The sequence below is a fragment of the Lipotes vexillifer genome, unplaced genomic scaffold, assembly GCF_000442215.2.
Source record: "Lipotes vexillifer unplaced genomic scaffold, Lipotes_vexillifer_v1.1 scaffold645, whole genome shotgun sequence".
NCBI classification, from domain to species: domain Eukaryota; kingdom Metazoa; phylum Chordata; class Mammalia; order Artiodactyla; family Lipotidae; genus Lipotes; species Lipotes vexillifer.
Genome location: NW_006777439.1, coordinates 997,637 through 1,011,732, shown reverse-complemented (window position 1 = coordinate 1,011,732; position 14,096 = coordinate 997,637). Strand labels below are relative to the sequence as shown.

General features: G+C 33.3%; 1 protein-coding gene across 4 annotated transcripts in view; it reads left to right on the top strand.

Annotated features, from left to right (window-relative positions):
* ATF2 (activating transcription factor 2) overlaps positions 1 to 14,096 on the top strand; it is an 80,796-nt gene that overhangs the window by 39,457 nt on the left and 27,243 nt on the right. For all 4 annotated transcript variants that reach the window (XM_007451077.1, XM_007451078.1, XM_007451075.1 and 1 more), the window contains 5 exons: positions 907 to 1,025; positions 1,165 to 1,293; positions 4,441 to 4,619; positions 6,179 to 6,293; positions 8,525 to 8,611. In XM_007451077.1, the coding sequence (XP_007451139.1) occupies positions 907 to 1,025; positions 1,165 to 1,293; positions 4,441 to 4,619; positions 6,179 to 6,293; positions 8,525 to 8,611 (629 nt within the window). The remainder of the gene's footprint in view (positions 1 to 906; positions 1,026 to 1,164; positions 1,294 to 4,440; positions 4,620 to 6,178; positions 6,294 to 8,524; positions 8,612 to 14,096) is intronic.

Here is a 14,096-nt window from a genome sequence, read left to right as displayed (position 1 = left end):
AAAATGTGAATAGAATTAGAATGTGCTACCAACTCTAATCAATCTGAGTAAATAGCCTTGAAAATAATAAGACTAAACAGGCAAAATTCATAAATTTACTCTTTTTCAATTCAACGTGGGCCTTAAGTGGCATTTGTTCTGTAACTAATACATGCTCACATGTACATTCAGTACATGTTTTAATGCACCTAGTGTGAGTACATATTCAAATGTAGTTAAAATGTTTCAAGTTTCGAGAAAGCAGAGTTTGACTAATTCTCTGCTGCCTAGGAATTAAGCTAGAACATTAGACATATAACTCTTACATAGCCCCTCATACCAAGCTTGAAAAATGCTTTAAAATAGAAAATTAGCTTTAAAAAGGAGGGTTTTGTTTTAGTTTTCGTTTGCGGGGGGCTCTTGTTTTAACCTTCTTTTTCTTGTAGTATTTTGATCTACCTACTAAAGACTGTTTTATCTTAAGCTTGCTTTCATAATAGATTATGAACACTAGTGGAAGGGGCAAGTTAAAGCAAATATACATGCTGTTGTCCTAGTTTTCCCCAAATTGCATGTATTTTATGCATTTGTAAGTTTTAATAGTGTAAATTTTTTTTTAATTTTGTGTTAGATAACGACAGTAGTTATCTCTGAGTAGCGGATGTTTATGTCACTCAGAGAGAAGGTGTGGACTAAGGAACGAGAAGTACTTCTTTTCATACTTTTATGGTTCATAAAGTTGGAGGAAATACTTTAAACTGGAACAAAAACTTAACCAGATTTTGTTTGCTTTAAAGGAAGAGGTCTTTCCAAAGAGAATTAACAGCTGACTGAACCAGTCCTGCTAATTTGTTAATTTACTAGCTGTATTTTAGGGTCCTGTTTGATATTTAAATCTATGTGTTTACTTCTTGACATTTATTTCAGATCAGACCCCAACACCGACAAGATTCTTGAAAAACTGTGAAGAAGTGGGTTTGTTTAATGAGTTGGCAAGTCCATTTGAGAATGAATTCAAGAAAGCCTCAGAAGACGACATTAAAAAAGTATGTTGTTAACCATGAAATTAAAACAGTGCTTCTGACAGAACAGTAATCATAGTTTTCACTCCCTGCTCTCTTATTTTAGATATACTGATTGGCTATTTTTAAACTCCTAACATTTTCTTTAACGTTTGTGTTTTAGATGCCTCTAGATTTATCTCCTCTTGCAACACCCATCGTAAGAAGCAAAATTGAGGAGCCCTCTGTTGTAGAAACAACTCACCAGGATAGTCCTTTACCTCACCCAGAGTCTACTACCAGTGATGAGAAGGTTAGAAATTTGTATTTATGGTAGAAACACAAACTAAGTGGAAAAAAATCAGCTAAGTAAAGTCTAATATTTGATCTACATAAAATGTTAATGTAATAAATTATACATAAATCAGCGTCAGGTTGTAATAGTCTTATTATATGTGAAAGCCCGTGAATACTCCGAAATTTCAGGGAAAGAAGAATGTACCTTTATAGATAATTCGTTTTTTGTTACACACAGAAAAATTATTGGGGAGACTAGAATAGCCATGGCAGAGGAGCTAGAAGTAAGGCAGAAAAAGTAACTATTTACCTAGGAATAAATGCTTTGACCTTAGGTGTTTTGTGTCTTTTTCATTTCTTTGTTATAAAAGTACATTCTCATTATAAAAAGTTTAAGAATATAGAAAAATACAAGAAAGAAAGAAAAAAAAAACTACCTTTTAGCCCATAATTGACTAATAAGAATTACTAGTATTTTGAAACATTTTTCCTAGATATATGCATGCATTTATACATAAAAATATACATATATAAGTGAATAGTTATAGGATACAAAGAGGAATCTTAGTTTACTTTTTTTTTTTGGCTGCTTTGGGTCTTCCTTGCTGCGTGCGGGCTTTCTCTAGTTGTGGTGAGCGGGGGCTGCTCTTCATTGCAGTGCACAGGCTTCTCATTGCACAGGCTCTAGGCGTGCATGCTTCAGTAGTTACAGTGCGTGGGCTCAGTAGTTGTGGTGCATGGGCTTCAATAGTTGTGGCTCTCAGACTCTAGAGCGCAGGCTCAGTAGTTGTGCACGGGCTTAGTTGCTCCGCAGCATGAGGGATCTTCCCGGATCAGGGATTGAACCTGTGTCCCCTGCATTGGCAGGTGGATTCTTAACCACTGTGCCACCAGGGAAGTCCCAGTGTACTTTTTTTATATCATGCTTTAGACATTCAGCATTAATGTACATTTTCCCATGTCATTAGAAAATTTTCCAAAGTCATAATTTTTAATGGTTGCACTTTATTTTATCATTACCTTAATGTATTTACTTATCTTGTTCTTGTTGGGCATAAAGGTTGATTCCACATTATCACAGTTATAAGAAATGCTGTTAAATCTTTGATATAAATATCTTTTTCCTAGAAAGTATTTCAGTCCCTTCACACTCAGCAGTTTTTTCCTGTTGATTGCTGCTTTAGCCTCTTTTAGGGGTATTTCTTCTTCCTGCATTCCTCAGTCATTAGTTCCCCCTGGGCATGGCATAGTCATTCCAAGTTGTAAAAAGTAAGTTCTGGGCCCCCTTCTCTTTTCTTTCTCAATTTTTTTCTTAAGTGCTCTCATCCAGACTCATAACTTTAAAAACCATCTACGTGGTTTTCAAATTTATATCAACCCAGATATTTCCCAGATTTCCATATTCATATCCAGCTCCATCTTGACATTTCCTTTTCTGTGTCTAATGGACATCTTAAACATAGTATGTCTAAATTAGAGCCCTTGATTTTTTTCCCAGTTTTCCCTGTCTCGGTAAAACAGGGAAAACTTCTTTCCATCCATCTAGTTGCTCAGGCCAAGAATAAAGAATACTGAATTCCCTCTTTTCCTTCACACTGAAACCAGTAACAAATCTTACTAGACCTACTTCCTGAATATATCCTTAACTTATCTCTTTTATCTTCAGTGTCACCATTTTAGTCCAATCCATCATCATCTTTTACTTGGATTGTTAACGATTACCTTCTAATAATTGTTAACAATTATTATTTGTTAATATACAAATAATATATAATTTTAATATAATTAATATATTAATAATGTTAATATAATTTTTAACAATTACCTGGACTTTCTACTTCCATCTCCAACCTATTTTCCATAGGCTATTTTATTTTTAATACATTATGTCACTTCCCTGCTTAAAATCCTTCAATGGTTTGCCATTGCATTTAAGGTAACACACTCCTTCTATAAGTCCTCATTGATCTGGACTTACCTACCCATCCAGCCTCACCTCATGCCATTCTCTAGTGTGCTCATCAGGTATTCTAAGCTTTTTCCTACCTCATAGACATTGCTCTTGGTATTGCTTCCTTTTCCCTAGAATGCTCTCCTCCTTATCTTTTCAGTACCTGTTCAAATGCTGTTTTGCAAAGAAGCTCACCTTACCTCACTATGCTATCAAAGGAGCCACCTCCAACCTTCCCTCAGTTAATCTTTCATGATTTCTTATGTTTTGCTGTTAGTCTGTAACACATTACAGTCTGAAATTTTCTTGTTTGTTTTACTTGTTTATTGTCTCTCTTCCCACTAGTCCTTGAGGGCGTGTTGTAAATTCTCAAACTTGTCAAATAAATGAAGTCCCAGTAGTACTAGTTTATCTTTCTTCCTGTATAGCTTATAAGATTTTGATAATAAATGGCAGTATAAAGGCCAATTCAAAGAACATAGTAGACCCAATTTTTACAGTAACTAGTTACAGAGTCCTGGATAATCTCTGTTTTCTAACCTGTAAAATTGGGGAAAAGACCATCTATGAGGTTCTGTGTTTTCCTTTACTTTGGAAAGATGTTACTCCAATAGTTATTTATTTTTACATTCAAGGTATCAATATTACTCGGCCTTTTGATACTGAGAAATTATTGATAATGTAGAGATAGTTACCTGAAATTAGCAAATATTTGTATTACTTAAAAAATTTTTTAACATTTTTGGGCCCTTACTATAATACCATTTTATAAGTATTCTATTATTGAATTTGTATCAACTATAAAACAGTCTCCTGGACCTATCTCTTCTTTATATAGTATAATGATGGAGTAGGACTAGGCGATCCCTTCTGGATTTTAAGTTCTTTGCTTCCATGAGAATGGAATTGTATTTCTGTTTTTTAACTTAAATTCTGGAGTTATATAGCCAAGTTGCCCAGCTAACTTATTTCTAGAGTGATGGTAAAACAAATTGTACTGAAAAAACCACTCAAGATGTTTTTAAATTAAAATATGAACATTGCATCTGAAACTACAGTGGCTTCTACAATTTTCTTTTAATTAACTTTAAATATTAATATACTTTGGGGGTATATTAAGTATTATGTTTGTGGTTGTTTTTAAAAATGTGTTATATTCTGTTGACTTGGCACTTTTAAATTACATTCTTTCTCTATCTCATTATTAAATAGGAAGTACCATTGACACAAACTGCACAGCCCACATCAGCTATCGTTCGTCCAGCATCATTACAGGTTCCCAATGTGCTGCTTACAAGTTCTGACTCAAGTGTAATTATTCAGCAGGCAGTACCTTCACCAACCTCAAGTACTGTAATCACACAGGCACCGTCCTCCAACAGGCCAATCGTGTAAGTGATTTGGGCCAGTCATTGAATTATATGAATTGTTAAGTTTTTCTTGTTAGGATTTGTCCTAAGATATTTAATTATTCTAATTGTGGCCTTAGTTTTGTGTGTGTGTGTGTGTGTGTGTGTGTGTGTGTGTGTTAATAGTGTTTTGCATGCTTTGATTTTCAGAAAAAATGCTTGGGTAGTCTTTTTTTAATAAATATAAATAGTATCTAATAAATTAGAAAATAAATATCTAAAACTTAATTTGAAAAACAAATCAACATAGAATGTGATTTTAAGATGGTCTCTTATTTTCATGCTATTTCACACAAAACACATAAGATTATTTTTATCACCAGGTAACATTTCTTTCAGTTCTTACAGGTAGTTGATAAGAATTTTTCTCAACTAACATGTTGGAGATTGTCCTAAGTAAATTCATAACTTTTTCCATTTTTTTCCTCTTTTTCTCTACACTGCTTACATACATTGTGCATTTAAGATGCAATTAAAAACAATTAAATTTTACGATGTGCTTTGCAGTGATTGGAAGATTTTTGTTTTGTTTTTAATTACTTGCGTGGTGTATATATACCATGAATAATTTTTTGTGGGTATTTTATTCATGTTATGAGAAAGATGGTATCAAGTTTCCATCTGTCACATAGGCGTTTTCTTGGGCTGGAGCTGCAGTTCTTTTTTCTTTTTTTTCCAGTTTTATTGAGATATACAGTGGACCCTTGAACAATACCAGTTTGAACTGCGTGAGTCCAGTTACACACAGATATTTTTCAACAAATACATACTACCACACTACACAATCCACAGTTGGTTGAATCTGCATATACAGAGGCCGACCATAAGCTACACTGGGATTTTCGACTCTGCATAGTGTCAGTGCATCTAACCCTCTTGTTGTTCAAGGGTTAACTGCAATTGACATACAGCACTGTATACATTTAAGGTGTACAGCATAATGATCTGACTTACATACATCATGAAATGATTACCACAGTAAGTTTAGTGAACATCCGTCATCTTGTACAGATATAAAATAAAAGAAAAAAATATTTTTTCCTTGTGACGAGAACTCTTAGGATTTACTCTGGTAACAGCTTTCATATGTAACATACAACAGTGTTAACTATATTAATCATGTTGTACATTACATCCCTAGTACTTATTTATCTTATAACTGTAAGTTTGTACCTTTTGACCACCTTTGTTACTGTACAGAGATATAACATTATTAATGACTGTATTCCTTACACTGTGAATTTCATCCCTGTGACTCCTTTATTTTGTAACTGGAAGTTTGTACCTCTTAATTTCTCTCATCCCTCCAACACCCTTCCCTCTGGAAACCACCTGTCTGTTCTCCGTTTCTGTTTTGTTATGTTTGTTCGTCTGTTTTGTTTTTTAGATTCTACATATAAGTGAAATCATACAGTGTTTATCTTTCTCTGGAAAATTTACTTTTAAATGATATAATAATAGGAGTAAAAATACTCTTGTATTTTTAGAGATTATTGATAGGGATTTCTTTTCTCTAATTGCCCTTCTTTTGTTTTCCTTAGTCCTGTACCAGGCCCATTTCCTCTTCTGTTACATCTTCCTAATGGACAAACCATGCCTGTTGCTATTCCTGCATCAATTACAAGTTCGAATGTGCATGTTCCAGCTGCAGTCCCAGTAAGTTTGAAATTTAGACTATTAAAATTTTTTCTTTATAGTAAATCCGATCTTTGTAATCAGAAAATACAGCCCAAGGCGGGGCTGGTTGATTAGTTTATGAAACTGAATTCAACAAAATACTTAGTGGTGAGCAATATTTACTCACTGATATATTGTGATAGCATTTACCTTTCAAGGCAAACATAATTGGATAGAAAACATTTTTCCATCCTAAAAATCTTGTTTTCCTTTTATTTTTAGTATTAAGAACTTTATTCCATATTCAATCCATTTCAATTTGCTAGATTTGTAGAATTCAAATATTAACATAGATTTCTATTCTTTAAGAAGACATTTATACTGGAACACTTATCAGGTAACTCCATGTTATTTTGATTACTATAGAAATTGTTTATAAAAGCACTCTGTGTGAAATGTTATGGTCAGGTTGGGTTTACAAAATTCCTTTGCTGTCCTAAGCGTGTGAAAATCTAAATGGTCTAGTAGAATGGGCAATAGATAGTCCCCACTTTCCTAATGAGAAGATGCATAAGAAAAGTTTTTTGAGGGCATATTAAATATATAAATTTTGAAAGATGTAGACAGTAGTTAAATATCTACTTACAATATTTAATTTAGAAGCACATTCTTTGGAATAATATAAGTTAGAAATAATCCTTTTTTCCTGTTCTCACATTTCATAAGTTTATTCAGACTCTTCAAATGTGTCTTCAACATTCAAGTTTTCATCATTAGAACCACTTTTTAAGAAATCTCACACAATTTTCCAAAACACATTGTTTTCATCTTCACCCAAGTAGTTTCAGTATAACACTTTTTGAATCTATTATTGTAATCCTGGGAATCTTACACCAAGTCCTAATATTCATTCATGTAATAAAAAGACAGTTTCTTCTTTTACCTTGTAGATAGTTGTTTCTGATCAGTACAATATAATCACTTATTGTATAGCTTTTAAAAATTAGTTTTAAAAGCCTCCTTACAATAACATCTAACACTTTGGTGAGATTATATCCTCAGAAATAATACTAAAATTAATGTTAAATATTTACTTTTTTTATTAACTAGTTCTTCCAAAGTGACCTTTCTAAGTATCCAAAATTAACATTGATTGAAATAATTTCAAGATAATATGTTGTCTTCAAATAGAACTTTGTTGTTCAGAATGAGAGATTTTATAAGGACTCAAATATAAGGTGACTACTTCCTCTTTTCTGAGGATATTTTCAAGGGGGCAGCATCCTTGTCCTGTATCTGGGATTGTATGGTTATCCCGTTAAATGTAACTGTGATGAGAGAAACTGAAATGAAAAAGAGTTATACTTTAGGTACATAATAATTAATCATTCAGTGTTGATATTAGGTTTTTTAAAAAAGTCAAAAGCCAGAAAAATCTGTTAGATATTATTAGAGGAATTATTAGAGGTAATCAGGTTCTTCTTTGTCATGCTTTATATTAATATATCAAAACTTTCATTGTATATTTTAGAAATTTTATATGTATATATTTTAGAAAAGCAAAGTTCATTGTTGAAATTACTTTCTATGCCTAGTTATACAAGTTTTAACATTCTTTCCTTTCACATTCAAAATGGAAGTGTGACAGATTTGTGAGAAATTTTGCATCCATCACTTTAAATATTATTTTCTATAAGAAGGAATCATTTAAAAAAAGGAATTATGAAAATTGAAGATTAGGGAAGTGAATGTCTCAGAACAGTTGACAACTTTTTTTTTTTTTTTTGCGGTACGCGGGCCTCTCACTGTTGTGGCCCCTCCGGTTGTGGAGCACAGGCTCCGGACGCGCAGGCTCAGCGGCCATGGCTCACGGGCCCAGCCGCTCCGCGGCATGTGGGATCTTCCCGGACCGGGGCACAGACCCGTGTCCCCTGCATCGGCAGGCGGACTCTCAATCACTGCGACACCAGGGAAGCCCCAATTGACAACTTTTGAAGGATAAATCAGGATTAAGATCAATAAGGGTTCAGACAGAGATACAGTTTTCTAATTCTGAAGTCTCAAATAATTATACCAATTATATTTATATTAATAATATAAGTATGAATATACATTTTCTATTAATGTATAATATATTGTCATGTAAATATTAGTGCATTATATATTGATTATAATGTGTAAATTATTACAGCAGCCATTGTGCAAATAAAAGTACAAATCTCATTTTGAGTATATTCTCTAGCAATTATTTTTCAATATCTTCTGCATAGCTCGTTCGACCAGTCACCATGGTGCCTAGTGTTCCGGGAATTCCAGGTCCTTCCTCTCCTCAACCAGTACAGTCAGAAGCAAAAATGGTAAGCAAGATTTTATTTGTTCTATACATTTTTTGAGCCTGTTTTGAATTAGTTTTTTCCATTAAAGCCCACTTCAGATGCACAATTTAGATCAAATTTTATAAAATCGTGGACTGTATTACATTACAGAAGAACCAGAAAATTTGGAAAAGGAAAGCTTTCATTAGCATAGTGACAAGCTACTGATACTTTAAAGCAAATGAATGGATTGGGAGTAAAGTTCTAGTTCTTGTCATTGGTTTGTCTGATTTTTGGTGTGGCTTTTTAGATAAATTCTCCTCCTGCTGGAGGCTAGAGATATTGCAGCTGAAACTAGAAGTAATCATCTGAAGGCAGTGCTGATATAATGAGTGGTTGTATACAGTCATGCAAATGAGTAGAACAGAATTAACTAGAATTCTGAAATAGTATACGAGTTAGTAAACATTACACATAATATAAAAACGAAAACCATATTTTTGAGTTATGTTTCAGACACTAAGAAATTGGTGGTAAGGGGTGAACTATAGAGTAGGAATCAAGAGACATATTTTCATTTTAATCCTGATTCTGCTATTCAGTACCCCTAATCAAGCCACTTTAACTTTTCTGAGACTCATTTTCCACATCTGTGAAATAAAGGGGTTAAACTTTGATTTCTGGGGTGTCTCTTAGCCCCAAATCCTACTGACTTGCTAATTTTCTTGGTAGAAGATCTGAAGCTGCTGCTGTAGGATGGGGAGTGGGGGTGGGGTTGGTTTTTTTCAAATAAGTGTAATTCTCCCTTCTATAGTCTAACACACTTTAAAGCTAATTCTTCTTAACTACAACCAATGAATCGATAGATAGTTTTTAGATAGTTTGTTTCAGTTCTATGCTAGGCACTATACTAATAATATAAATCTGTACACATGAAAGCCATTATGTATCAATATTATCACAAGGCTTTAAATTTTTTACTGCTATTCTCCATTAGTGCAAATAATCAATCTGAAATTGGCATGGGATAACTTTTTTTTTTTAACAGCAAAACTTATATATCATCTGAATGAATAATAGTTGGTTGAAGAGTATTAAAATTAGCTGGTTATTGATTGTGGTGAGGGAACTTGAAAACCCAGGAGGGGAATTTTTCACATAACAGCATGTTTAGGTCAAAGGCATGGAAATAATAACTAAGATGAATCTTTTCCACTTGATAGCAGAAGAGCTTCACTGGGAATGTGTTTTACACTTCCTACTTTAAACATAACTGTTATGATGAAAAATTCAGTTAGTGAAACTGAGTAGAGTAGAAATAGAAGTTAAAGAGATCCTCTTGTTGTACACTGTATCTAAAAATATTTTTACATATTCAGTGGACTTTTTTTTCCCACAAATTAATTCCAGTGGAACAAATCAGATTTAAAGAAATACTTTTGGCTATAAGAGATTAGACCATATTTGTAGAAACTAGTAAACTTCCCTGAATAACTTTTTATTTTAATCACTAAGAAATTTAATAAGAATAAAAGTGTTTTGTATGCTTGTATATTAAAAAAATACCAAAGCTACATTTCACAAATTTATATATGAAAAACAGTTATTGGTTGAAAGCCCCAAAATAGCATGGGGAGTCACAGATTGCCCCACTTAAATTTAACAGTCCAATTAAATTTCTTATTAGAATATTGTTAACATATAAAATAGCCATATTTAGGTGATTGCCTATTTTAATTGGGATAGTAAATAAGATTGTACTGTTTTTAATTTAAAAAGACTCAGAAATTAGTCCATTTCCTTTTTTTTTTTAAGCTTTTTGTTATGGAAGAATTCAGACACATACAAAATAAATAGGTTTCTATAATGAACCCCCATGTACCATCATCCAGCTTCAATTATTAGCGATGTAACTGCCATTCTTGTTTTATGTGTACCTCAGACCACTCCCTACTCTCACTCAATTTTTTTTTTTTTTTTCGGTACGCGGGCCTCTCACTGTTGTGGCCTCTCCCGTTGCGGAGCACAGGCTCCAGACGCGCAGGCTCAGCGGTCATGGCTCTCGGTCCCAGCCGCTCCACGGCATGTGGGAATCTTCCCAGACTGGGGCACGAACCCGTGTCCCCTGAATCCGCAGGCGGATTCTCAACTACAGTGCCACCAGGGAAGCCCATAGGCTTTCTTAATGTAAAATTTACATAGATTGAAATGGACCGATTTTATTGGTACAGTTTAAGTGCATTCCTGTAACTCACACCCTTATTATGGTATAGAACATTAACATCTACCCATCAAGTTTCTTTATTTCCCTTCCCAATCAGTCCGCCTCCCCCAATTGTTCTTATATTTGTCACCAGCAATGTAAATGGAATCACTATATACTCTTGTGTTCAGCTAAGCATACGTCTATGAGATTTATCCATGTTGTTGCGTGTATCAAAGTTTGTTTCTTTTTTTTGCTGAGTAGTTTTCCATTGTGTGAGTATACCACAATTTCTTTATCCATTCTCCTGTTGGTGGACACTTGAATGGTTTTTAGTATTTAGCTGTTGTGAATAAAGCTCGTATGCGCATTCTTGTATAACTCTCTTTGTAGATGTATATTTTCATTTAGTTTATCTACCTAAGAGTGGAATTGCTGAGTCAGAGAGTAGGTATACATATAACTTAATAATAAATTGCCAGACTTTTTGCCAAAGGTTTACATTCCTACCAGCAGTGTATGGGAATTCCAGTTGTTCCCACATTTTTGCGGACATTTGGTTTTGTCTATTGTTTTCATTGTAGACATTCTAGGAGATTGTGGCAGCATCTCTTGGTTTCAATTTACATTTCCAATCAGCCAGACATTATTTGTGATATTTTTTGCTCATTCTTTAAATTTGATTACTTGTCTTTTACTATTGTGTTATAGGAATTCTTTATGTATATTCTAGATACAAATTTATATATAGATATGTATATATATATCTCACGAATATTTTCTCAGTCTGTAGCTTGCCTTTATTTTTCTTAATGGTATACTGTATTACCATTGATTGCTACTTTTATCTTTAATATTTTCTTTGTCTACTTAATTGGGTTTAATTTGCTTATCTTTTTTTAGCTTCTTAAAGTAGAAGCTTAGATTATTGATTTAAATCTTTTTACCTTTCTCATATAGGCATTTAGCGCTATAACTTTGTGCACAAATTTTGATATGCTGTATTTTTATTATTTATCTTCTAATTTCCCTTGTGATTTCTTCCTTGAACTGTGGGTTATTTAAAAGTGTAGTATATAATTTCCAAATATTTCAGGGCTTTTTATCTGTTTCTTATTGATTTCTACATTAATTAAATTACATTGTGGTTTGGTAACATACCACCTTTAGTATTTGATTGTCCAGTGAATCAGTTTGATTGAAGAATTTTCAGTGCTTGAATTTCATTATCATCATTATCAAGTATACTTATATATTGGTATAAGTACAAAACAAATCTACCAACCTTTGGGAATAACCCAGAAATAGTTTGGGTTTTGTAGTTTAATTCATGTTCATTTATTTTGCATCAGCCTCATTTAACAGTTATTTCTAATGATTGCTATTTATTTAACAAACATTTCTGGGGTACTAAGAAATTCAGCAGACGTGATCTTAAGTTTTGAGATTTTTCTTGCAAATGTTTCCAATGAGCATCAAGAGAGTAAAAATAAAGTCTTCTTATCTTTTTAATATGCCATTATTGATTTTTTTTTCCAACAGGTATGGCAGTTAGGATTATATTGTATCAGTGAGGTGTTTGGCTTTTGTTTTCAGTTTTTTGATACCCTTGATGGTGACTTTTGTGCACAAAAACCATTATTGAGAGTCTCCTTTTTAAAAATAAAGTTACAAATTCAAAAACTTATAAATCGAGTTGTACAGCGATCACTTTTAAAGGGCTTAAAATAAAATTAAACATGCTAAACTTCATTTTAAACTTAATATATCCTGTTTTCTCTATAGGTACCTCATTGTCTAACAGACTTTCCCAAGTACTTCAATAACTTAAATAATTAAATTATAGATATAATGAGGGTTGGTTCTCTTAAATATTCCTGTATTATTAAGAGGCTTAGTAAGATTATCTTAGTTCTTCCAAATAAAATCACAGGACTAAATCAATCTCAAACATTTAAAACTAAAATCCAAGGGCAGTCTCTTACTCTATGTGGCAAGTTATTTTAGATACATTTATAACATAAAATACAAAATAGTTAGATTGTTTCTAAATTTAGATTAAAATGTCTGTGTCATCGATTACTTTATTAAGCATCAAAGGGCTAAAAAAAAAGATTTACTAAATAAAGAAATAATTGTATAATTCTAACTGGAGAAAATTGAGACTAGGTTCATATCCCATTGCACAGAGGTTTCTTAATGATCAGATAAACGATCATGGGACTTAATTCTTTCTCTGTCAGTGACAGAATTCCAGTTCCATGCTCTCCAAATGAGTGGTCCCCAGCTCACATCCCCTAGATTCACATTACACATTAAATAATTTTTCTGACTGTTTACCAGTCTGTAGCACCCCAGCAAAACTTATAATTTCTTCTTTCACTGCTTCAATTGGATTTTGCTTTGTTGTTTTCAACTCTTTGAAAATATTTTAAATATCCTCCCTGCTTGATTCTGCATCTCTGTTAAGGATTTGTTTGACCTTTGTGGTCACAATCTGTTAATGACATGCTAAATAGTGCAGCAATGGTGATTGTGCTAAAATGTGGTTAAAATATAATGTTTGAGAAATGGCAGCATTGGAACACATAAGAATGAGTAGCGCACTACAGCTTAAGAGAAACTTATCTGTATCCTAAGATAGCCAAGGATGCTTTTGTGGTGCCCTGATTTTCAGATGCCCAGTGCTCACAGGAAGATTTATATGCATTGTGTTTGTGTCTACTATAAATATTTAAATAAGATCCTTCTTTTTTGCTAAAGAAATTTCTTCAAGACAAGTTGTGTTTGTTATGTTTTGTTTTTTAAAAACGTTAAGTCTTTGGAAAAGTAAGCACGTAGTTTTAAAATATATATATATCCGGGGGTCCACAAATACAAGATTACCTAGTATTTTTTAATACTCTAGGAAAATTCCTATTATCTACTATTTTCACAAAATTTCACTGGATCTCACCAGATTTAGGTTTAGGGGTTTTGTTGGTCATTAAGCACATTAAACCACAGATATTTGCTATCTGTGTTACTCTTCTAATAAAACAAATTTCCTATGTAATATTTGTAATCAAAAAGTAACTTCTGGGGCTTCCCTGGTGGCGCAGTAGTTGAGAGTCTGCCTGCCGATGCAGGGGATACGAGTTCGTGCCCGGTCCGGGAAGATCCCACATGCCGCGGAACGGCTGGGCCCGTGGGCCATGGCCGCTGAGCCTGCGCGTCCGGAGCCTGTTCTCCGCAGCGAGAGAGGCCACAACGGTGAGAGGCCCGCGTACCGCTCAAAAAAAAAAAAAAAAAAAAAAAAGGGAACACAAAAAATATAAAAATAAA